Raw genomic sequence first — 24,455 nt, 5'->3', positions numbered from 1 at the left:
TTGACCGCCAGTCAAACTTCTACACTGCTCCCGGATGTGTTTCCTAGAACATGTCAATGCGTTTCACCGAATAGGCTAGGTGCACGATTTCACTACTTCCTGAAAGGCACCTGGCATGAACATATCCTGTCTCACTCTATTGGTTTAATTGATTAATCAGCTGTGCGGTAAACTGTTGGAACACACAGTGCACAGCTGATTAATCAATTAAACCAATAGAGTGAGACAGGATATGTTCATGCCAGGTGCCTTTCAGGAAGTAGTGGAGATCGTGCACCTAGCCTATTGCATAGTCATTTGAATTTTGTCAGCTACAAAGCAGCGCATGACTTTTGCATTACAATTTGAATATTGACTCAAATAACGCAGGCAAAAGTGGCAAATGAATATGCTATTTTGGGATTGCAAAGTAATTTGCACATTAGAATGAACTTTTGAATTTTGTCAGCTACAAAGCAGCGCATGACTTTGTCAAATGGCTTTGCATTATAATTTTAATATTGACAGCGAATGTGCACATCGGGTACATGAAAATGCAAATGCAAATCATTAGAATTGCATTTGAATTTGAATATTGTCTGAAAGAATGCATGCAAGGGCCCCGCGGTGGTGTAGCGGTCTAAGCACTGGCCACTAGTGCAAGCTGCCCACCGGGGACTGGGATCGAATCCCAGCTCGCCAGATCCGGATATGGCTGGGGCACACACGGGGAGCGGCATATTGGGCGGCCGCTCCCGAGGGCGGTATAGGAGTATTTCCGGACAAGGATCCGTCGCGCAACAGCGCCCCCGGGGTGCCGGAATAACAGGTGCTGGGCTCGAGGAGCCAGTCAGCTAGTCTGCCTGGCGGCCTCTTCTGGGACTGCCGGCCACGGGGTCGTGCGGCGGATCCTTCGCAATAGGCAGGGGATAATTGGATGCTAGGTTGGGTTCAATTGGCTACCAAATTGGGTGAAAAAGGGATAACATCTGAAAAACAAATTAAAAATTAAAAAAATAATAATAAATGCATGCAAAAGTGGAACATGCAATTGCAATCTCATATTGCATTGGCATTTGAATTATGTCAGCTATATGCTTCCATACACATCATTACTACAGTCATGCCAGTTATTTGTGAGGTGTCATATTTCACACCACAGGTAGTTTTCCAGGTTAGGTCCATAGCCAAAGTGTTGCAGTTTCTATAGTTTGGAGGTAAACCATGGCCAATAGTAGGGTCAGAAGGATTCATGTGAACCTGGATATGCAAGCATAAAAGTTGTTACGATTAGGACACTGATTGATAAGATCAAACTCGGTCAGGGGGTTGTCATTGACTAACTGTAAAGTCAATACAAATTGCTTATTGTGTTGGTATTTTTCCTTTACAATCATTACACTGGCTCCCGGTATCTCTCAGACTAGATTTTAAAATCATGCATCTGGGTCTGCTACAAATCTCTGAATGGTGTAGGGACAAATGACAAATGACATCTCAAACCTAACTAGTGCCTTATGAATGGCCTTTTAAACAGTTCCTAGAGTTAGCTCCAAAACTGGAGGCAGTATTCGCTCACTATGCAGCAAAAACACTGTAACTTGCTGTCACAAGACATAAGGTCAGCCAGCCCCATCTGATCTGTAACAATCTTTAAAAGTATGTATTTCTCCAACGCTCGAGTAGGCGGCGACAAAAAAGTGTTCGATCATTGGTTATGGTAAAGAAGTAATTTTGTCCACAAATGTAGCTTGTGTTGTGTTTGATTCTGTCGTTTAAATCTGGATTGTTTTCGGTACCATAAAAGACTGAGGCTGTGTTCGAAATGGCATACTAGCATACTGCATACTAGCATACTAAATTAGTATATACTGCATACTGCTTACTAAATTCATAATAAGTATGCCAATACCAGCCGACCGAAAATCTAGTATAATATTTCTTGCATACTCAAATTTCACATACTCTACATTGTGAACGCACTGCATACTTAAAATCTACGTCATATCTAGTATGAGTAGTATGCTAGTATGCCATTTCGAACACACCCTGAGTGAGCATGTGATATTATAGTTTCACTGATGATGACGCTGAGATTCCGATCGTCAGTGCGCATGACCGGCTATGGAATTGTGTGACGTCACCATCATCCACCGAGTAACCACCATTATTAGCAAGCTAGACAGCTTAGCTAAATCAAGTTGTTTGGGACGTTAGTGGGCCGCTTAAAAATGGCAAGTGTATTTCGTTTGAGAAAGTGCTTTTCAATAATTCACGTGCTCAGTTATCGTTGGTTATATAGCTAATGGTATTTTCCAGAGAAGTTAGTCTGAAGGCTAATTAGCTAAATACTTGCTTGCTAAAGGCTAACGCTTTGCCTGGGCTGGGCTGTGGTTGTTGCTGCAACAACAACAACAACAACAACAACAACAACAACAACAACAACAACACTGTATTACATGGGCTGTGCTGGGTGTTGCTGCTACAACAACACTGTATTACCTGGGGGGTATTCCATCAACATCGCTCAATGAAAATCCAGGTTTAGTCTGACAAGTCTCGCTATATTATCAAAAATAAGACAGGATTTTCCTTTAGCAACGTTGATGAAATACGCCCCTGGTCTGTAGGTTGCTGCTGCAACAACACCACTGTATTGCAGGTAGACAGCTAGCCACTCAGCTAGGCTGGCTAACACATGACATGTTGTCTGCTGTCCTGTGTTTATAATGTGGATGATATATATTTTAAAATAAGCCAATAGATATGTCACAAACTGCAGAATGTAAACATAGGGGTTAGGGTGAGAGTTAGACAGAGTTATATGATTGATAACAGAACAATCCGCGCGGTACAATGTTGTATGTTTAGTTCTGACGTTATGTACAGACTTTCACAGCGTTAAAGGATTTGTACGGAGCCCCTGTGGGGTCATATGTAATAATAATAATAATAATAATAAAACAAAAATATATAATCTGTAAATCTGTGCGCACGGTTTAGTGATCTGGTCGCTCAATTTAGTAAATCTGTTCACACTGATTGTGAATTTGAATCCCAAGGGTTAGGATATATATATATATATATATATATATATATATATATATATATATATATATATATATACAATGTGTGCGTGTGCGTGTGCGTGTGCGTGTGCGTGTGCGTGTGCGTGTGCGTGTGTGTATGACCCCAGAAGGGCCCTGTAGGGATTTACCAGAGAGTAAACTGAAAACATGGATTGTATGTTACACACATTATCTTTGACACCAGTAGGCTAACTGGCCCACAGTTTATTTGTATTTATTTATTTTAAATTGCTGAGTGGGGCAGTCCCACTCAGCAATTTATTGGATCGAGATACACACTACATGTGCTTCATGGGGGACAACATGTTTACTGTACACTTACATTTGTGCTGTGTCTCTCCTCTGTTTTCACCACTCTCTTTTAGGCTGAGGTAGAGGAAACACTGAAGAGAATTCAATGCCAGAAAGGTGTGCAAGGAATCATCATTGTCAATGCTGAAGGTATATATATATATTTTAAAGACTTTACTTATTGACATGGTCGAAGGTCTTTTAACATGTTCCGGATTGGAGCACTTTTGCATGAGCTGTGAATTCACCTGTATTACACTACTGGACCTCTGTAACACTGTCTCTAAATGTAATTCCTCCACCTCCTGCCTTGACCCTACACATTACCAATAGCATTCCTCAAGCGGGTGTTTGTTAGTGTTTCAAATCATGTCCTGAAGATCATAAAGACGTTGCTTCAAACAGGCATCTTCCCAGATGCCTACAAAACAGCTGTCGTGCAACTCTGCACTGGCTGCCAGTAACATGTAGGGTTGATTTTAAGGTCCTCCTCCTTATACAAAGCCCTTAATGGGCGAGAGCCAAAGTAAATGGCTAATTCCCTTGTAAACTATGTGCCCTCAAGAACACTAAGATCATCTATCGCAGGTTTATTAGAAGTTCCCAGCAACAGTCAGAAGAAGATCAGGAGCGCAGCCTTTGACAACTATGCCCCAAAGCTTTGGAAAACATTACCTTTAGAGATCAAGGAAGCCAGCTCGCTAAATATCTTTAAAAGAAAGCTAAAAACGTATTTCTTCAATTTAGCCTTTAACTAGCTAATCTGCACCTGCCTGCTGCTCATTTGCCAGCTGCTGCACTTTAAATGTTTTATTATTTGTTTCTCTTCTTTTATTGTATTTTATATCTTTACCTTCTTTTTACTGTTTTATTTACTTTATCTTCCCCGGCTTTTATATTCATTTTATGCTTGTATATGGTTTTATATTCACTTTATGTTTTTATCTCCCTGTTGTAAAGCACTTTGAGCTCCATTCCTTGTGTGAAAGGTGCTATATAACTAAAGCTTTATTTACTTACTTACTGTGCGTGTCAGGGCACAGTACCATAACTGTCTAGAGCTATAACTTAATTTGTCCTCCTTATCTAAGGCATCCCCATCAAGACAACCCTGGACAACTCCACCACAGTCCAGTACGCTGGCCTCATTCACCAGCTGGTGATGAAGGCACGGAGCACGGTCAGGGACATCGACCCACAGAATGATCTTACCTTCCTGAGGATCCGCTCCAAGAAGAACGAGATTATGATAGCGCCAGGTAACCTGCAGTCAACACACTTTATGGCTTTGAATCTATGTCCTTTGTATGATACCAATTTTGCTTTCTCTTACAGATAAGGACTATTTCTTGATCGTCATTCAGAACCCCTCGGACTGAGAGGAACACCCTTACCATCTCGTTGCTGTATTTGTTATTTTCTATTTAAAGGCAAAATGTTTATTCTGTTGTGTTAACTGAATTATATCTTGATCTGCACAAGAAGCTCTAAATGCACTTATGTGAAGGTAAAGCCACGCATTGGAACTAGATTAATGTTGTTCTGGTGACTGATTGCGGTGTGTTGATACGGTCCATAACTCAAGCTCCAGAACCTATTGATACTGTATGTTGGTAATAATTGATCATCATTCCAGTTCCGTTTCCCCTATTGAATGAGTATGACAATTCCCCTGGATCCACAAAGTGCATAGTACTTCGGCTTGGACTGTCATTTTGGAGGTTTGATAATATCCATGAATCAGTCAATTTGCTTATTTATTTCTGTTTACAATTTTTCTCTTGCCAATCGCCAATAGATTTCAACAGTATTTTCTTGTATATGGTGAGCAGTACACTACAAATCTGCTTGTGCGTTAACATATTGACAACATATAAGGCAAAACAATAAATTAAGTAAAAACTTATTTTGTGTCATTATTTTGATTCTGTAAAATTTGTAGATTGAAGATCTGAAGACAACAATGTTTTGGGTTTTTTGTAATGAAACAAACAAAAGTTAGTTAGATAGAGACAGTTGTATCACAGGATAGTGTGACTGAAGTCAAATGAAACTCACTTTACCTATTTAGCAACAACTTGTCCCATCTTAGAATATGTTTACATAGACACAGATAATAATAATCATACTCATACTTCACTTTAATCGTATCCGGATAATACTTGTGATCAGACAACCAGGAATGTGACTTCAATGCTTACACCATCAATTAATATACATTTGGGGCTAATTTCCTAATTAGATAATCTAGTTGCTACCAAACATTTACAAGTGACATGCTCCCTCCAGTGGATGCTCTAACAGGCCTTTCTGTTTTCCACCAGTCTAAGCATGCTTTTCATCGTAGTTGGAGAAAGTCCTATAAATTATAAACATTTTTTAAAAATGTTGTTTGATACAAATTACAATTCACAGTAATTATGATAAGTATAGCTTCAAGTGGCAATTAAGGGCGCAAGGGTTAGCCTCACATTTGGTACACATCTCTGTTATGGCACTATCTGAAAGCACACTAACTTTAAGATTGATTAGACTAACAATGACTGACATATAATAGCCCTATTATTTTTTAATTATGAACTTGTCCGTCGCAAACTTTGTAATGACCAATGTAATAATCAAGAATTAAGATATCAGTTCCATTGCCATGGAAACAATTTGTGACATTCCCCAATTTCAACTGAGATGAAAAGAAAAAAAAACAGTGGACAAAGTGACAAGGCATCTTTGCCTCTCAAATTTTTATTATTTTTATTATTATAACATTTATATGGATGACATCTGTCATTGATCAGATTCATCCCCCAGGTATGTCCTCTAGTGTTTGACTCCTCCTCGATCCTGAGGAGGATGAGTTTTGGGGAGTTTCCTACAGTTGCCGAACGCACCATTATCTTCTCAAAACAGACTGATTTCGACAGCAAAATGGTGTCACTGGTATTCATCTTTCTATAACAACACTCTGTTTCAACATCTACATATGTGTAATGTATGTTTGTAGTTTGTTAACGTTCATTCATTCATCACAAACCAAATCTAATTGATTGAAGAGTTATTCCCACTTCAAAAGTACTCGAATGCATTCATATCATATTGCTCCAGGGTCTATGACGGACCCCTTGCCTAGAGCATAACATACCAAACTCCAACAATTGACTGACAAGTTGATTGCAGCATGGCAATAAAACAATTATTAATATGAATTTATTATATCAGAATGATGTACCTCACCAACTGGGCGCTACGAGTTCGTGGGCTTAGAATTATACGGTTCTATCTCCGTTTAGGGCAGTTCAGAGATATTGAGCGTCAACGTTTTTACAGTCCATTATGTTTTGTGAGATGGAACCTTTGTATTTTATGAATTACTAACTCAAAAATGTCAACATTTAAAAAAAAATAACACCACACAGGCATTAATAAACACCTAATGGATCAGATTATGTAAAAAAACTCAATTTTGACAAAAATGGAGATCCTAGAACCTTATAATTCTAACGTCACGAGTTACCGAGGTCCAAACGAACGCACCATGAATCCTGTGAGTGACGTCACTGCTTTAGTTCATTTGCAACTGTTGGTTAGACAGAGCACATCTTGAAGACGGCTGTAACGAAATACATTAACTTATTATAAATATATTAAACCTTGTATACTGTTAAAACATTATCAACAGTGATGCCATCCGACAGACCCTTCAAACAGAGACGGACATTCGGTAAGTATTTAATTTAAGGTAGTTAGCCAATTCGTTAGCCAAATAATTCGTTAGCGCTTTGATGTTTAACAACATGACATGGCAAACCAACTGAAGCGTCAATGTCGCTCATGTTAGGTCAGTAACTACTAATTAACTATTATCTGAAATGCAATACTGTGACTTAAGAAAGGCGTATAAAAGTATAGACAGTCGACATCGTCAGACATAGCATAAGGCCTGAACTTTATTGGGCAGCTATCGTTATTAAACTGACTGATTACACCACGAAGAACAATTGCCTTGATCAAATAAATCGTTAATGACAATATGAATAGAGGGACCACATTCTGACACGGGCTGCAAATATCGATGTATTAGGAAGGGTTGCTGCTACTGATGGTGTCATTATGTTCTGATGTCGTAACCAGCTGGGCTATAATATACAAAGACAAACAACTTCTGCGACACGTTATCCTCAGTACACGTGTTCAGGAATGACGTTGTCATTTGAGTGTATGTGGAAAGGGTGGAGTTATGAACAAAACAACACCAGTCTGAGATATATGAACAAAAATAAAATAAAATAACACCATCAAGACAGTTAAAAACAAAAACAAAAAATGTGAGTGATGTGTCTTGCCATACAGATGTTTTGACACATAGTTATTTAAGAAATTACACTGATTGGTCCAATTTTGCTGAAAAATCTACATGGCAAAAATCTACATCATACATAGTATGAATAGTACGCATAATAGGGTACAAAGTGGAGAGCTACGAGTAGCCTAATTCAGTAGGCGTATAGCCTACCATTTGGGAATAACATTTTGAGAAATCATGATCCTTACAAGTTGGCCATCATTGTAAAGGTAAATAAACAGGCTTTCCAACGATATAAAATACAATGCCAATTAGCATTGTAACAACAGAAATAATCGACCAAACAAAACTTTTTTTCCTGAGTTTACAATTATTACAAGGCGAATCAGAATCGCTTTTATTACATCCTAAAATACGAGTAGGCCTACACAAGTAAAATGGGGTGGCTGTGGCGCATGAGGTAGAGCTGGTGTCTAATGATCGCCGGATCGGCGGTTCGAACTCCGGCTGGCCACATGTCGAGGTGTCCTCGGGCAAGACACTGAACCCCAAATTGCTCCCAATGAGCAGACCGGCGCCTTGTTGCATTGTAGCTTGCTGAGTGTGTGAATGAGAGGCCATTGTAAAGCACTTTGGAATAAGGTGCTATATAAGTCTGTCCATTTACCATTTAAAATGGCTTTGGTCCTCAACATTGGCATTGCAGCATCAATATACAAAATCACAATAATAAAGTAAAATAAGTAATTAAGTGATGGTAGTAGCCAGTCGTACTACAGTGGCTTCAATAGTGCAAGATGCTGTGCAAAGTACAATAAGAGGAATGCAATTATAATACAGTACAAGTAGTGGTTCATAGGAAAATGTTACATTCTACCCTCAATAAATGATAGATAGAGAAATGGAGGCTGGAGGAGGGGAGAGAGAGAGGAGACAGAGAAAAATAGAGATGGCCACAGGTCATTCAAACAATGCTACTCACAACTTGATGAGAACCTCACAAGCGGACAAAGCAAAGAGAACAAGCTATACCCTGACCTCTGCTTTTATCACTCTACATTATATCAATTAGAAGCTGTTGGCAAGGAGACACAACCAGAGTTCATTCTGTCACTTCTATACTGATGACATCACAGCTCAGACACTCCTCAAGACATCCCACAGAGCTCACAACCTGTCTCCTCGGGGGAAGGGCTCTCAATCTAGGGGGGCAGAATAGTTCCCCCTTCTCACAGCAACAAGCAGCTGTGGGTTATACTCAGGCCGTTACCCAAACGTCTAATCTGAGGAAGTTACTGCAATTTAGCCACTAACATGTCAACAATGTTGCAGGTCATGATTGTGATTCTAGTGTTCACTTTGGGTAGTTGTCCATGGGAAAATTAGGGCGAATGACATTGTTCTATTCTGGCAAACAAATGACTAAAGATGAGGCAGGAAGTATGCTATGTATCTTGGTTGTGACTAACCAAGTTTCAGTGGCCTGCAATTCCTCTCTCAATGACATAGCGCTTTTCTCAGTACTCAAAGACACATTCCATGCAGAGAACAAGAATAGGTAGATAAATAAAAGTAAAACAAAAGCACAGTCAACAATAAACAAACAACAATAAAATAGCTTAAGATTAAAAGCGAGTTTAAAAAGATGGGTTTTGAGGGATGGTTTGAAGGACAACAGTGTGCTGGATTGTTGTGGTCTGGGAGAGTCTTCCAAAGAGTGAATGTATTACATGTACATGTTTACATCCAGCGACACTCCCTCAAATAATGATTAAGAGTAATAATAACAGGATAAGAGCGTTTTATGTTCTGGAAGTGTCAGCCCTGATGGGAGGCCTCCTTGCGTCCTATTCTGTTTAGCAACTCAGCTGCTCTGCTTTTACTGCCTCCAGGACCTTGACCTTCATGATGATAAAAGAAACATGAATAAATCAGGAATAATGATGTGAGGGAGAAAGTTAGAGGCTAATCCAAATGATGCTAACCTTATCAGCACTGCAAATAGTGGAGATGAATCAAAAGATGCTCATCAATGATTAGTACGTTTTATCACTCCTCATTATTGATTTGATTTATTTAAACCTTTATATTATGGTTGAAACAACCACATATATAGATTGTAAAACAAAGGGAGCTTTCATTGTGTGCTGTGTTTCATTGTGTTACTAACACCCTTTCAAAGGGAATTCACTATTGCATTGTGACCTATTTCTTTTCAGCTGTCGTGAGACTCAAGCTCTGATTGATTTGAGGAGCAACTGACACTTTGACTATATTATAGCCCTTCAAACTCCCCATTCAACAGTATATTTTGTTAGAATTTGTAATCTAATCCAAGTTTGCAATCGGTGACAATCAATCTGAAATCATTCTCATGATAGCCTACATGTTTCCCCAAAGATTCCCCAAAAAGACTGACAGCGAAAATATATCTGACATTATTTGTTAATTGATAAAAAAAAAAAAAAAAAAAAGATAATGGAAGGTAACAAATTGATTGTTTCTCTTTATCTGCAGATGATCGTTGCAAAGAGGTGCAGCAAATACGAGACCAGCACCCCAACAAAATCCCAGTAAGTTATAGGGTCTTATATCTGATGTGTGACCCTGTTTTGGCTTGGGAGTAGATCTACATCTCATTGGTCTGTGGAGGGAATTAGATTGCCTAACCTCAAGGAATCCCTGAAAGCTGATTTAAGGCATCACTTAAGTGGTTACAGTAAGAGCTTCACTTGATACAGTTCACGTCACCGCCAGGCACTTCTACTGCTAATAGGAGAGTGGCTCAGGGAGGCTGCCAGAACATTGCCAACAGTATAAACAAGGCTCTTTTAGCTGTGTTGATTAGGCCTGCTGTACAGGATGTCATATTAGCAAAAGGGAATGTTGTTGCAAGGAGTATGTAATACAATCTGAAACACATTTGAAGTGGTATGCATAAGGTAGGCACATCTATATATGTACTACATGACACCTGATAAAAATTTGAATAAAAAAAGTAAACATTCATGCACGTCATTACATTTTCTTTGTCACATCATGAATCAATGTCAAGTTGACATTATAGACCTCTAGGAACAAAATCACTATATTTAGCCTTTCCAATGGCTTTATTTAATTACTACAGTCATCGCCGCCAGGTGACCCTTCTCTGTGTAGTAAGATGGATCCACCATGATCAAACATAAGAGAAGAATCAGTTTTTTTTTTTTTTTTTTCTAGCACCAGGGGAGCCCCCCCCTCCCAAATGTCATTGTTTGGTACCTGTACTATATCAATGACAATAAAGACCATTCATTCATTTCAGTATTGGAAAGATGATGAAGGGATGATGGGCTGTATGAAGATGTGTGTGTCCCCCCTCCCTCTGTATGAAGATGTGTGTGTCCCCCCTCCCTCTGTATGAAGATGTGTGTACCTTCACTCCCTCTGTATGAAGATGTTTGTACCTCCACTCCCTCTGTATGAAGATGTGTCCCCCCCCCGCTCCCTCCCTCCAGGTGATCATCGAGCGCTATAAGGGAGAGAAGCAGCTGCCGGTGTTGGACAAGACCAAGTTTCTTGTCCCGGATCATGTCAACATGAGTGAGCTTGTGAAGATTATCAGGTAAGATCATTGAGTCGTTTCATGGGGTTTGGTTTTGATGCCATGGTGCAGCTCATTAGGGAGCCAAATTAAACTGCACACATTTTATATACAACCCTCAGCGAGTTGACAATCAGATGTGGAGCAGTCAGTCACTCACAGGCCAGCTCACTGGTAGGGCTTTCACACCGGCAAAGAACCGTGCCGGTTCGCGTTCGCGTTCGTAAACCTCCGAACGTTGGCGCTGTCTGGCGAACGAGCCCGCGTTCATACCAGTGTATCGTTCGCCAGACAGCGCCAACGTTCGGAGGTTTCCGAACGCGAACGCGAACCGGCACGGTTCTTTGCCGGTGTGAAAGCCCTATGGATGAGTCAGGGCCGTCAAGAAGAGTATATTGTTGAGTCATTTGGCTGAATCACACTTGTAACCTTATGCCCAATACTGGGGAGATCAAGTAAGTAACACTGTTACTGTGATAACAGAAGTGTTTACCTGCCTCGGGGGTATTCCATCAATGTCGCTAAAGGAAAATCCAAAACGCACTCTTCAACTTGTCCAGCACCAAAGTACACCCTCTTATCACGATGGGGCGGCTGTGGCGCAGGAGGTAGAGCCGGCGTAAAATGTCTGCAATGTTTTGCGGACCTCTAAACATACTTCGGAAAGCAATGGCTTTATAGTATAATATATATAAATATTGTACGTATGCGAGTTGTTTCAAGTGTAAGCACAGGTATCGGTTATGGGTCGTTTTTAAAAAGTAGATGTAAGCAGTCGTTAAAAAGATGTGGATATCGGCAAAAAATCGGAACTGGGCATTACGACCTGCAGTGTAAATACAGCCTGAGAGAACCAAAGCACACCCTGTTATCCACTGTCGGGCTGGTTATCTAATACTATTGTATGTAGATTTAATGTTGGGTATACTTCAGCACAATTGTGTTTTGGATCAAATTAGGCCTATGTAAAAACAAAAGTACAGAATCACATGATGCTTGTATTTGATCGCTCTCCTTAGCTAATGATAGAATGCAGTCTGACTGCTGCCAACTGTAATGTGATATGTGGACTTCTGACTGACTTGCTGACTCACTTTTTTACTTGTAATCATACTGTCTGTTCCACGTTTAAAGCACACAACATCCCAATGTTGCTTAGGCTGAGAGGGGGGGGGGGGGGGGGGGGCGCTGTGGATCTGTTTTCAAAGTATTTCCAAGGGGAAAACACGCTTCTCCATAAGCGCATTGCAGACTACGATTAACGCCTTTCGGTCTCATCTGAGTGATGTTGAAACGTCTGCAGGATATGGACAAGAGTTGTGTTTGTAGTTAGGGTTAGTACAACAGTAGTACTTTGTCCATGGTCTAATCAGAACTCTGGTACTTTGGCGGTAGCCCTTCTGTTTGGTACATGATAAATCTTTTGATAAAAGTTTTGGGGTGCACTTGAATTATTAATTGTCGTGGTCGCAGTGTGAGTGGCTTTCAACCCTGTTTATATTGTCAAACAGTGTAATGATCAGAGAAATTGGTTAGCAGAGAAAGTGTATCCTGTGGCTATAGTATGATGTGCATACTCTTGACTGTTCAAAAGAAACAACTTAACTTGAATCATACAGGGATTGATCATCTCAGAAAATAGTCTGTAAATGTACTGAAAATTACAAGTGCAATGTCTGGTGTTTTGCAAGGCAAAGAACATCTAGCAGTGAAAACATCACTAGCCATACTCTATGCCAGCGGTTCCCAACCTTTTTGGACTCAAGGCCTTAACACTTAACAATCTCTAAAGTATTCGCGGCCCACACAGGCATTTTATGGACGCTTACATTTCTTTTGGTGTCTCATCATTATTCTCTTATTCTTATTGGATAAGAATCTCTTATTCTTATTGATCTCATATGCATCATCATACAATCATCATACATAAAGTGCAGTAGGCCCTGCACTGGGGGGGGGGGGGGAGTAGCACACTGATGATGCATTTTTGAAGGTTTTAAAGAAAAAAATACAGTACCATGCATTTATTTTTTTAATGAAAACGTTTTTGTAAAAAAAAATATTTTGCCCATGATTTTGAGGCCCACTTGCAGTACTCTCGCAGCCCACCAGAGGCCCATAGGTTGGGAATCGCTGCTCTATGCATTGCTCTATGAATCGCTGCGTCTATGCATTGCGGTTCAGTCATGTTTGCTCATGCCTTCACCATACATAATATGTATAATATAATAATTTAACATAATATTGGATATCGCCCAACCCTAGTGCAAATAACCTTACCAAACAACATCACCATAAATTCACATGGAAATGTACCCATGTCCTTTAGTCCCTCAACCTTAGTTGTGACCATGTGTCTTTGCCTCCCAGGCGCCGGCTGCAGCTCAACCCGACACAGGCCTTCTTCCTCCTGGTCAACCAACACAGCATGGTCAGCGTCTCCACCGCCATCTCAGAGATCTACGAACAGGAGCGCGACGAGGACGGCTTCCTATACATGGTCTACGCCTCCCAGGAGACGTTCGGCTGCTGAAGAGGGAGGGAGGAGTGGGGGGGGGGGGAGAGGCTGGAGATAAGAGATGAGTAGGGAGAGAGGGAAAAGAGATGGTGGCTGAGGGTACACAGACCTCCCCGTAAAGGTCATTAAACAGAACACACGTAACTGTGTCTTCTCATGACACTAGGTATGTATTCATACAGGAATGTCATGTGCAATGTCCCCCTTGTCTGTTGTTTCAAAACCCTCCCTGGTTGGAAGATAAGGAAGCATGGTGCAGAACGTTAGGAGCCAATCGCTGCCAATTTTGACAGGGGGGGGATGATCGCTGGTTGATCGCTTGTTAAACCAGCATGCGTTTTAAAGTGTTGGATTGTTGCAAGCATTGCTGGAGAGAGTTTCCGCCATACAAGGAGTGTACAAGTGCACGTTTCATGAGGGTAGAGAATTGGAACGCAAACCTGGTTTAACAAATGACTATCCCGCAATCATCCCCTGTCAAAGTTGGCAGCAATCGGTTTGTTCTTTATTGTAGTGGTCATGGCCCTTATGTTATTTTATAGTTTTACCGTCGTTTGGAAAGAATAACAACATGTCGGTTAGTCCTTGTAAATAGGTTTTTCACAAACTGTTGTTTTTAGGCCTTTATTCAGTGAGTTTTGTAAAAACATATGAAAATATGCTTTAAGATATTATTGCCTTAACTACTGGTCATGTATCTCGTTTTGAGTTTCCCCCCGACATTTAGATAAAGAAGACAACCAATGTTCTCACCGTATATGCTCTAACACTGACAGAAACAAGTACACGTATTTGTCCCAAACAGAACTGCCCTAACATTAACCATTATCAGCCCTGTACCATCATCTGTTAGAAAGATGGCTTTACTGTTTTACTGTGTGTTTGATCCTCTCACATTCACCTCCGTGTCGAGGCTAATGAATCCGACTCAGCCAATAGTTTTAGTTTGACATGTTGGAATAGAGACATCAGTGTGGGTTAGCTGAATGCTTCTGGTTCCCAGAGCCAGCTGAACACATAAACAGGTGGTGGAGATGTGTTGTGATATAGTACTTAGAACTGAGTAGCAACAAGTGATATATAATGTAGTAAATAAATACTTCTTTGCACATACAGTCATGGCACTTATGTCAGATAATGCACCATTTCTTTATCTGACAGAAGTGCATGGGTGCCAATAGTTATGGCCATGACTGTATACATTTACAAATGTAAGAAATCAGCGTTACATTTAGAAAGTATAATTACTGTATAATCTATTTGTGTAACTGCTATTCTCTTCTTTACAATAGTGTTCCTTATGTATGTCTGCCTTTGGTCAAAAACTGCTTTGGAAACAAATGGTTTGTGATGAACCACCTACCTTGCATGTTTTTCTTATTTTTTTAAATACATATATATCTAAATATATATATATATATATTGATTTACGCAGTAAAAATAAAGTAATTATTTTAGGTTCATTTAAAATAGTCTTTTTAGACAAAAACGGATATTAATGTATCAAAATTGTCAAGCAAAATTGTGTGCATATAAACCATCATAAGCAATTATTGCTAGTGTGTTTATTAACTATTCTGGGCCTGCATTCACTAATTGTTCTTTAAAAGAAATGTCTTCTTAACTGCTTTTTTAAGTAAAAATAATTTACAGCAGGCAGGGGTTTAACCTGCACACCACCGCTGCACTTCAAAACTGTTGCCTCACCTTATATCCAGTAAGAAATGCTGCTGAAAGCCACCACAAGGTGGTGAAAAGAACTGTGAAGGATGTTTGAAAAGATAATGATTTGCCTTATCAGATACATGCAGTGGCGGCTGGTGGTGATACTGAGTGGGGGGGCTAATAAATCCATTAGGCCTAGGGTCTATACCAGGGGTGGGCAATTAATTTTCACAATGGGCCACATGAGAAACCGGGACTATTGTGGAGGGCCGGACCAGTAGGCTGAACTTAATTCTGCTCACTTTTATCGCTTTATAAAAAGCAGTAAATGATATGGTTTTGACTAGCTGCTACTGGTAAGAATACATGTTACGATAAGGCTATGAAAATGTGGAGTAGGTTAAATATAGAAGAGCAAGAGGACTCATTTAAACACAGGGAAGTAAATGCAGCTATAGTTTTGACCTTTTGCAACATCAGTTTGTGCCTATTACATACATTCTGAAACTTTTTTTAATTTTAAAAAAGAAAGTAGGGGGGGAGGGGCAACAATGGCAGTTCTTTGGGTATAACCCTGTGGGTGGCTTGGCACAGTTACTGTGACAGCCCTATGTGTTGTGTTTATGATTTTTAAAAGTTAAATATGGTCAAGTAATCAAGAAAAAAATTCTGTTTGCCATGCAAGACTTTATTCAAAGCAATTGGCAATGACACAAAGACTGGAGTAAAAATAATGTACATTTTCCACTTCACTGTTCCACCTCATTTCCTGTTAGGGAACTGTTGTCCTATTGGTGCAGTCTAGTTAAAGTTAAAACCTGGCATCCAACATCAGATGTTTTAAATTGGACAACTGCCAGTATGACAATTCAAACATTATTGTACAAAGTTAAGGATGTATTCTGTCCAGCATGGCACTTCTACAACAGATATATCCAATGCTGAGCAGAGCAGGTATCAGGCAAATGGGAAGAGGTGTCCAGCAGCATTCATTCGGCATCGGAGATCCAATGGTGGACTGGACACGCTTTATGTGAGGCTGGAACAGAGAGACATGATTTGACATTACACATGTTGTATGAGCTGTTATTAACATTTGTAGTCTGATGATGTGTGTCAGTGTCATGAAGAAGTACTAACAGACTTCAGGATATCAGTTATGAAAAGTATCACTATTGTAAAAGTGCATGTTAGACGCCATAGCAAAGACTGCAAACACAATTTCAAAGTTGAACAGATCAGTTACATTAACTACAAAGAATATGCACACAAGTGACTTCTAACATTTACACTTAAATTGGTGATAGGTGGTAGAGAGATGGGTAAATTATTTGAATTAAGTTGGAAATCAACCAATTCAATTTACGGTACTGCAACCACTTTCTTGAACCCTTGATTGCCTCTACTGTTCCATCCCCGGTTTAATACTGAGTGTCATGGTTCAGAGGGCTGACCTGTCAATGAGGGAATCCCTCATGGTGGTGGCGATGGCGCTGGGCTGGGCCTCGCTCAGACGGAACACACTCTCGATGACGGACAGCTCTGTGCTGGTGGTGTCCAGGCCGCAGAAGGCACACCAGTCGTTGACCACCATCCCGGCTGCGATGACCTCGCTTCCCCGGTTCACAGTTCCTGCCTGTGGGATGACAAGAGTGTCGGAGGATCAGGGTACGACTCCACACAGCAACACCAACACTGTGGTCAACACCAGGGACAGGCATTCAGGCAGTCAACTAGAAGGTGAGCTGAAATTAGATTGATGAATTTAAAATTCACAGTAAAACATTTTTACATGACCAGGTTTAAGTAATCATCTGTGAAAACCATTAAATAGTTTTAAGTTCTGACTAAACAGAACTGTACACATTAATTTGTAAAAAAAAAAAAAAAAAAGCATTGTATTTGCCTCATATTAACCATATACAGTGATACAGTGCCCTCCATAATATTGGAAAGAGGAAGTATTTTGTCTTTTTAGCTCTGTAAAAAAATGAAAAATACTACGAGGTTCAAGGAGAGATTCTCAGCTTTTATTCAATGTTTTCACCCTTTAGAAATTACACCCCTTTTTATACAGTCCTCCTATGTCAAGGAACTAGTAGTATTTAACAATCAAATCATCAAATCATTATCATATTGGCTTGACGTGTGTTTCTGGTTCGTCGAGTGTGTTCCGTCACATCATTTGCAGGCAAAACAGAGCTGTCAATGTCTAGTTAGTAGATTCTAGGCTTTGCATTTGGCCTTTGGTGTTTGCGATTGGTGTGTCAACATCAGGACCGATTAGTTCTCAATGCAAGTCGAGGAAGTCATTATTGGGCTGAGAAATCAGATATACACCATCATAAACACATCCAAAACCTTAGGCTTGCCAACAATAACAGTTTGGAACATCATCCAAAAGAATAAAAACTGGTGAGCTCAGCAGTCGCAAACAGCCTGACAGGCAAATGGCAGACTTCTTCAGTGGATGACAGAGGAATGCTCCCCATAATTAAGACAACCCAAAACATCTGTCCCACAGATCAGGAACACTCTCCAGGAGGTAGGCGTGTGTCAGAGACTACCATCCGCAGAATACGTCTGAGCCAAACTACAGGGGCTCCACTGCAAGGTGTAAACCACTAGTTAGCCTCAAAAAGGATGGTCAGGTCACAGAGCTCGAGAAAGAGTATTGTGGGCAGATGAGAAAGATAACCATGTAATGTGGAGAAAAAAAAGGAACTGGCCAAAATCCTTGACATACCACCTTGCATATCGCATGCAAAGGATTTTTGACCAAATACTAAACACGAGTGCTTCATTTTGAAGTTTTTTTTTTTTTACCAATACCTCTGATACCCTGAAAAGAGTGGAGTATGTTTAAAAACCCTAAATGGTAAAAACCAATCTGAAGAAAAACTTTGAATTAAAGCTGAGAATGTCTACTTTGACTATAATAATCGTTTGATTTCAAATCAAGAGTATAGAGCCAAAAGAAGAAGAAGAAGAAATGCTTCCATTTCCCATTACTTAAGGAGGGCACTGTCGAATCCAGCAATACCAGAATCCAGTGATATGAAAATATTATCTTATGTTAGTTATCTTGTTGTTTCAGCATGCATTAACATTTTTATTAAATGTTTGGCATTTAGCCACCCTAGTACCAACAACAGGCAATCATCACAGCAAATACCACCACCAGAAGCACTTGTATCAACTCACCACCAGAGGCACTTGGAGGAGGGAGGAGAGCTCATCCTGGTCTTCTATGGAGGTCTTGGGGTGGACGAGCCCTCCCTGGTTACTGAAGGTGCAATAGCTCCCCACCAGGACCTGCTCCGCTACTGTCTGACGGAACACCTCCACCTTCAGACTGTCTGCCAGGATCTCCTCTGTCTCCTACAGCAGCAGAGGACATGTGGTCAGGACAGGTCATCTGCTCAGCAGCACACAATTTATACCCTAAATGACCACATACTAAACAGAAAGGCTTTTTTAAAAATTATTATTATTCTTTATGGTCTACATTGTGAAAAATTGTTGCTAACTTTACCTGCAAGACTCAGTAAACAAGATTCTCAAGCATGACGCTTATGACCTGCAGCTGTTAGTTTTCACAATAGAATGCTGGGAATAGTAGTTTTAGGACTATGTTAAGCAGTAACAACGGTGAACCGGTAAACGTACAGGAGGTAAATTCTTTCAGTATGGAAACAGAAGCATTGACACCGTGGTTCACTGCAGAACCGGTGACATCCCTACTCTGAGGTGTGTGTATTGTGGAACTCAAGTTGTAACTTCCCATAGGCTTAGCAAATAGGCTTGCAGTTTCCTATACATTTTCTTTCTTAATTAAATACTGGTCTCTACATGAACTCCCCTCCCAAATGTCGTTGTTTGGTACCTGTACTATAGCAATGACAATAAAGACCATTCATTCATTCAACTCTTCTAGTCTCTGTTAGCCTTTTGATTTTCAAGTTGACTAATTACAGACCCAATTATGAAACGCTAACCAGAACTAAACTTAAGTTCATCTGAATAGAAAACATACAAGAAAACGTAATGTTCACAGACTACATTTTTACAAAAGCGTTTTACTTCCCTATTAGTTAGATAACCTTAGATTTCCTATAGATATTAATAACATTTCGAAAAGGCCCAGTGTTTTCAACATAAGTTGAGGACCACAATAAAAAAAAGTACTACACATTTACTAGGGGGTCAGGAAACAGCCGTTAGATCATATATCTAACATGAATGATTGCGTTGTATGGCAGGTAAACATGCTCTCCCTGTCTCACCCTGTCCAGGTCTGGGTGCACCAGGGCCACGTAGTCGTTACAGGCGATGACGTTGCCCAGGGCCGAGAGCCTTTCCTCCACCCTCTGGATCTTCACGGTGTCTGGAAGACAGTTCCTGATGTGCTGCAGCTCCTGGTCTGTGGTGTTACTGGGCACCAGGAGCCCGTGGCGGTTCCCTGGAGAGAACACAAGTCAGGGGAACTCAGTGGTCATGCCAGCTAACTAGGAGGCTGGTCTACATTTATCCCATTGCAAATAATAAGAATATCCATGTCCTATCAATAAAATAAATCAGATAGCAGGGTCATTGCGGTGTGAGCTGGCAGCTGGAGGGCCATATGTCAGGGCTCTCCCCAAAGAATGGAAGAATGGCGCAGCGCCACACTGTCAACTTTCCAGCGGCACTATCTAAACATTTCAAGGCAAAGTAAATATATATATATATGTTACGGTACATTTGGGTATACGGTACATGTGGGAAAAATAGGGTTAGGGTTAGGTGCTAGGGTGCTACGGTTAGGGTTAGGGTTAGACATGCCAGCATGTACCAAGTCGACGTAGCACCTAACTCTAACCCTAGTTTTCCCACATGTACCGTAACATATATATATATATAGTAATGCCAGATTAACTATCTTTGATTGCCAACGACATTGGTGTTAAAAACGAAAGTGAACGCATTAAAATGTTCCCCAGTGAATTCAGCGTTTTAGCTGATATTTCTTGGCACATTTTGACATGAATAAACGCAAGAGGGGTTTTGATGACGCAATTCAGCTCTACAGGAGAACTCTATATGTTGTCTACTACGAAAGGAACACCCCCCTTACCAAAAGGACAGTGGAGTGTTCAACTCTGATGATGACAGCACTTTGGGGTTTCTCTGAGTATTTAGCGACAGATTGCGGTCTGACCTTCAATGTTCATCTGTTCCAGAGCCGTACTCACCGACACACATTCTTCCTATGATCCGACATCCAGCTATTGAGGCGTGTACGACTGGGATCGTTTCTGACAGTTCTCCTTCAAACACACTGGAATCATAAACATTTCAAGTTACCATGATTACCCCAACGAGAATTACACCTGACCAACACTAAAACATAACATTGTTGTCTGCAGGCTATTGGAGAGCTGTTCAAAGAATGTCTTATAGAAAGGACAATAAACATCAAACAATCATGCCATTTCGCTGGATGAATATAATATACGTAACATATATATTATATGAGGATAAGCTGCAATGTCCACATCCATGTCTATGAGTACTGACAGGGATTTGGACAGTCTTCTCGACTCACCCATCACAGTTGAACTTTGATCAGGTTTTACTCCAGATACTTGAATAAATCCTCATTTTTATGGCTCCATTGTACAGTAACCATCTCTGGCGATGTATGACGTTCATTTCTATCTTCTTTCAAATGTCCTGGAACTTGGAGAACAAACATTTTGCAATTTTGGGTGGGGGTGTAATCACATTTCAACCCGCAGCAGTCTTCAAGGTAGTCAAGACAACACAAAAGTCTTGAGTCACAGTGAGTGCAGTCATTTCATCTTCTACTTTGGAGAAACAGATAGGGCTTTCACACCGGCAGTTCCGAACGCCGGTTCTCGTTCGCGTTCGGAAACCTCCGAACGTTGGCGCTGTCTGGCGAACGAGCCCGCGTTCATACCAGTGTATCATTCGCCAGACAGCGCCAACGTTCGGAGGTTTCCGAACGTGAATGCGAACCGGCGTTCGGAACTGCCGGTGTGAAAGCCCTAACAGTGGTCTGGACAGGTCTGGTCTGCCAACTGCCCCTAGCAGTTCAGAGTAACGCAGGACAAACTTATCAAGGTGAGGAAACACCTGCCACCGATACCGATCACCGATAATCTATGAGCAAAATCGGCTGATATACTGCCGATACTGATCAAATAATAAGCCAATACTAAGATGATGGGGAGAGCAGCAGTTGCTATGGCCTTTGTTCAGGCACAGTTGGGTGTGTGTAAGTTACATACGCAATAGTGATCATACCTCAGTTTTGAGTTTATGTATTTATCATCATATTTTCACATTAATTTAACAGCAAGTTACCTCATATTATGCTTACCATCACCAAGTTCGCTCGCCGTTTGACCGTGAACATAATATACTAGTCCAAAAGAACAGTATGGGAGAACTTGGTGATGGTAAGCATAATCCGAGTTAACTTAATTAGACATGCCAGTAACAATTAACAGACAGAACAGAACAGCGCAGCGCACACTGTGTTGTCAGCCTGAGTAAGCACAGTTGAAGCGAGGGAGTGATTGGAAATGCCACTGGTGCAATGTGCAATTTTGCACTACTCCGAACTGCGGGGGTCAGGCAGACCTAGTCAAAAAATATATGACGGCATTCACCTTGACTTAAGACTTGTGCTGTTGTTGTGACTACCTTGAAGATGGCAGTTGAAATTAGATGTACTCCCCCAATGTTGCAAAATGTTTGTTCTCAAAAGTATGGGACATTTGAAAGAAGACACAAATGAACATCATACATGGCCATGGACATGCTTACTGTACAGTGGAAACGTAAATACTGGGATGTGTTCAAGTATCTGGAGTCAAACCTGATCAACTGATCAAGTTCAACAAACCTGATCACAGTTCAACTGTGGCGGGTGAGCTGAGAAGGCCGTCCAACTCCCTGGCAAGCACCAACACCATACTCCAGATAATCCATCGAAAAACAGGATCATATAAGGGTTGGGTTAAGTAGAATTTCAATTCAGTAAGTACAATACAATTAAATAACTAATGATTGTAGTTTAATTTGTAGACTGTAGGCTGTGCTTGTTGGATTCTTACCTGTAGAAGTTCTCTGACCCGCCGATGGCCACTAGGCAGTATGTGTTGGTGAGCTTGGCGAAGCAGCCGATCTCGTTGTTCTTCTCAAACGATGCTCTCACGGCCATGTCGAAGTCTTAAGAGTTACGGGTGACAATTTCACTGTATAAGAGAGAAATACAGACGTTATTATGAACATCGCTAACAGCTAGCTATCCGATGACACTTTGGCTACAACTAGTGCCCCCCAAAAAAGGGACTAGAACCAGGGCTGCCAAGTTTCACCAAAAGTTTGATTGCGTGAGACTTGGCAGCTATGCTAGAACTGTGCTGAACTAAACACAGTTCTGCTGTCTCGTTTATGGGGCTAACTGACAATCTGTCGGCGAACGTTATAGAACGAATTTAGATATAGTTACGCTGCTCTTGTGAGAAACACACTAGTCTAGCTAGCAAACACATGAGCAGCCATTCACTCAGAGCTAAAATATAGCTAGCTAGTTGTCAGAAGTGTTTATAACTAAACTCGTACGTTAGCTGATCATCTCAGAAATAAGTGATCCGTAATACTATCGCTATTGCTAATATTTCATATCAATTACATCTTCATGAAATGTCACATTTGATCAATAACAGGAGCATTACCTGATGGGGATTCGTAGCCTCTCAAAAAAGCGTGGATTCCTTTTCCACCACACGTGTTTCACCACTTCCTCATCGGCGTTTACGTAATGACGTGTTCGTACTATTTTGTGATTGGTTCACGACATCAATGTGAATCAAAGGCTGTGTTCGAAATGGCATACTAGCATACTGCATGTGGTTATGTTAATCCTACAATTTTCTTTCGTTGTAGTGAATGGTGCTTGAGTGACCGCGAGTCCTAATATTTGCGTTTTGATCGCCAGGTACATGATTATTTTAGATCCATACTCAAATTTCACATACTACACAGTGTGAACGCACTGCATACTCAAAATCGATGTCATACCTAGTATGAATAGTGTGCTAGTATGCCATTCCGAACACAGCCAAAGAGAATGCATGCAATTAAAAATGACAGCAGTTATTATCGCTGTGAATCATCTTTGCTCATCTGTATGCAATTACTAGGTGATGTGGATACCGACAAATATATGTTTTATTGAATCTGCCTCTGATGTGGATACATTGTCTTTTGTTGCATTCGAAGGTACTAACATTTGTCGCTAGTTAAGCGAGCCAGTGTTTTTTATACACTGTAACCCGGAGAGAGCAAATACATTATAATTATATTGTAGCTGCACTCCTTTGAGGTGTAGTTTGCGAAATGCAATAGCAAGTACAGTGATGTCCGCGTTCAGTCCTGCTCTTTTGTATTGATGATTCACACATAAGGTTCAGAGATAGGAAATGTTAGGATATTTATAGCATAGCATAGAGTACAGCACAGTGTTTTATTTGTATAGTATAGTGGATAGTGTATATAGCCTTTATTTATGTAAACCAGCTCTTTCCCTTCTTGTTTTTAGTATTATTATTACATTTTTTATTATTATTTTTTTCCTAGCACCAGGGGAGCCCCCCCTCCTAAATTTCGTTGTATGGTACCTGTACTGTATTAATGACAATAAAGACCATTCATTCATTCATTCATTCATTCATTCATTCATTCATTCATGCGGCTATGTGTGTGGACCGTGCCGTCGGCAGCACTGTGAAATAACTCCCTGTTCCTTCGGTAAAGTCAGAGGAGGCAAACCTGCATAGCAACTGGAGCAGCTGTGAGCCAATCACGTTGGGGCTCCGGCGTGACGTCTTGTTTGTTGACACGTTCATTAGCCAGCCACCTGTGAAACGTCACTGCTGCAGGGGGAACATCATTCCAGGGCAAACATTCAGCATACAGCATCTTCTGCCTAGAAACACCATCAACTAATCAGAA

General features: G+C 40.6%; 3 protein-coding genes across 4 annotated transcripts; 2 read left to right on the top strand and 1 right to left on the bottom strand.

The window, feature by feature from the left end:
- Positions 1–2,122: 2,122 nt before the first annotated feature.
- On the top strand, positions 2,123–5,256 carry dynlrb1 (dynein, light chain, roadblock-type 1). Of its 2 annotated transcripts, none has more exons than XM_080548337.1 (4): positions 2,123–2,213; positions 3,434–3,509; positions 4,451–4,618; positions 4,695–5,256. In XM_080548337.1, the coding sequence occupies exons 1-4, from the start codon at positions 2,211–2,213 to the stop codon at positions 4,736–4,738; spliced, it is 291 nt and encodes a 96-aa protein (XP_080404463.1). In that variant the 5' UTR covers positions 2,123–2,210; the 3' UTR covers positions 4,739–5,256. The 2 variants fall into 2 exon arrangements, with proteins under 2 accessions (XP_080404463.1, XP_080404464.1); XM_080548338.1 differs by having other exon boundaries at positions 2,123–2,219; positions 3,440–3,509.
- Positions 5,257–6,927: 1,671 nt separating this feature from the next.
- Positions 6,928–15,310, top strand: map1lc3a (microtubule-associated protein 1 light chain 3 alpha). The gene is made up of 4 exons (XM_080548334.1): positions 6,928–7,077; positions 10,177–10,232; positions 11,160–11,266; positions 13,616–15,310. The coding sequence occupies exons 1-4, from the start codon at positions 7,038–7,040 to the stop codon at positions 13,776–13,778; spliced, it is 366 nt and encodes a 121-aa protein (XP_080404460.1). The 5' UTR covers positions 6,928–7,037; the 3' UTR covers positions 13,779–15,310.
- Positions 15,311–16,080: 770 nt separating this feature from the next.
- eif6 (eukaryotic translation initiation factor 6) lies at positions 16,081–23,249 on the bottom strand. The gene is made up of 7 exons (XM_080548329.1): positions 23,177–23,249; positions 22,553–22,693; positions 20,663–20,748; positions 19,715–19,890; positions 18,633–18,809; positions 16,883–17,064; positions 16,081–16,467 (listed from the first exon to the last, which is right to left on the bottom strand). The coding sequence occupies exons 2-7, from the start codon at positions 22,657–22,659 to the stop codon at positions 16,458–16,460; spliced, it is 738 nt and encodes a 245-aa protein (XP_080404455.1). The 5' UTR covers positions 22,660–22,693; positions 23,177–23,249; the 3' UTR covers positions 16,081–16,457.
- Positions 23,250–24,455: the final 1,206 nt, after the last annotated feature.

This window comes from Nansenia antarctica, assembly GCF_963989245.1.
Source record: "Nansenia antarctica genome assembly, chromosome: 18".
In the NCBI taxonomy this organism is placed as follows: Eukaryota; Metazoa; Chordata; class Actinopteri; order Argentiniformes; family Microstomatidae; genus Nansenia; species Nansenia antarctica.
The sequence above is the reverse complement of the archived record's forward strand: the minus strand, read 5'-3'. Positions and strand labels throughout refer to the sequence as shown.

Excerpts from the sequence above, each read along its gene's own strand:
- eif6 (XM_080548329.1), bottom strand. The coding sequence starts at position 22,659 with ATGGCCGTGAGAGCATCGTTTGAGAAGAACAACGAGATCGGCTGCTTC. Across the intron at positions 20,749-22,552 it reads GGGTCAGAGAACTTCTACAG|TGTGTTTGAAGGAGAACTGT; the intron begins GTAAGAATCCAA and ends TTATGATTCCAG. Across the intron at positions 19,891-20,662 it reads CATAGGAAGAATGTGTGTCG|GGAACCGCCACGGGCTCCTG; the intron begins GTGAGTACGGCT and ends TGTTCTCTCCAG.
- dynlrb1 (XM_080548337.1), top strand. Across the intron at positions 3,510-4,450 it reads CATCATTGTCAATGCTGAAG|GCATCCCCATCAAGACAACC; the intron begins GTATATATATAT and ends TCCTTATCTAAG. Across the intron at positions 4,619-4,694 it reads CGAGATTATGATAGCGCCAG|ATAAGGACTATTTCTTGATC; the intron begins GTAACCTGCAGT and ends TTTCTCTTACAG.
- map1lc3a (XM_080548334.1), top strand. The coding sequence starts at position 7,038 with ATGCCATCCGACAGACCCTTCAAACAGAGACGGACATTCG. Across the intron at positions 7,078-10,176 it reads CAAACAGAGACGGACATTCG|ATGATCGTTGCAAAGAGGTG; the intron begins GTAAGTATTTAA and ends CTTTATCTGCAG. Across the intron at positions 11,267-13,615 it reads GAGCTTGTGAAGATTATCAG|GCGCCGGCTGCAGCTCAACC; the intron begins GTAAGATCATTG and ends TTTGCCTCCCAG.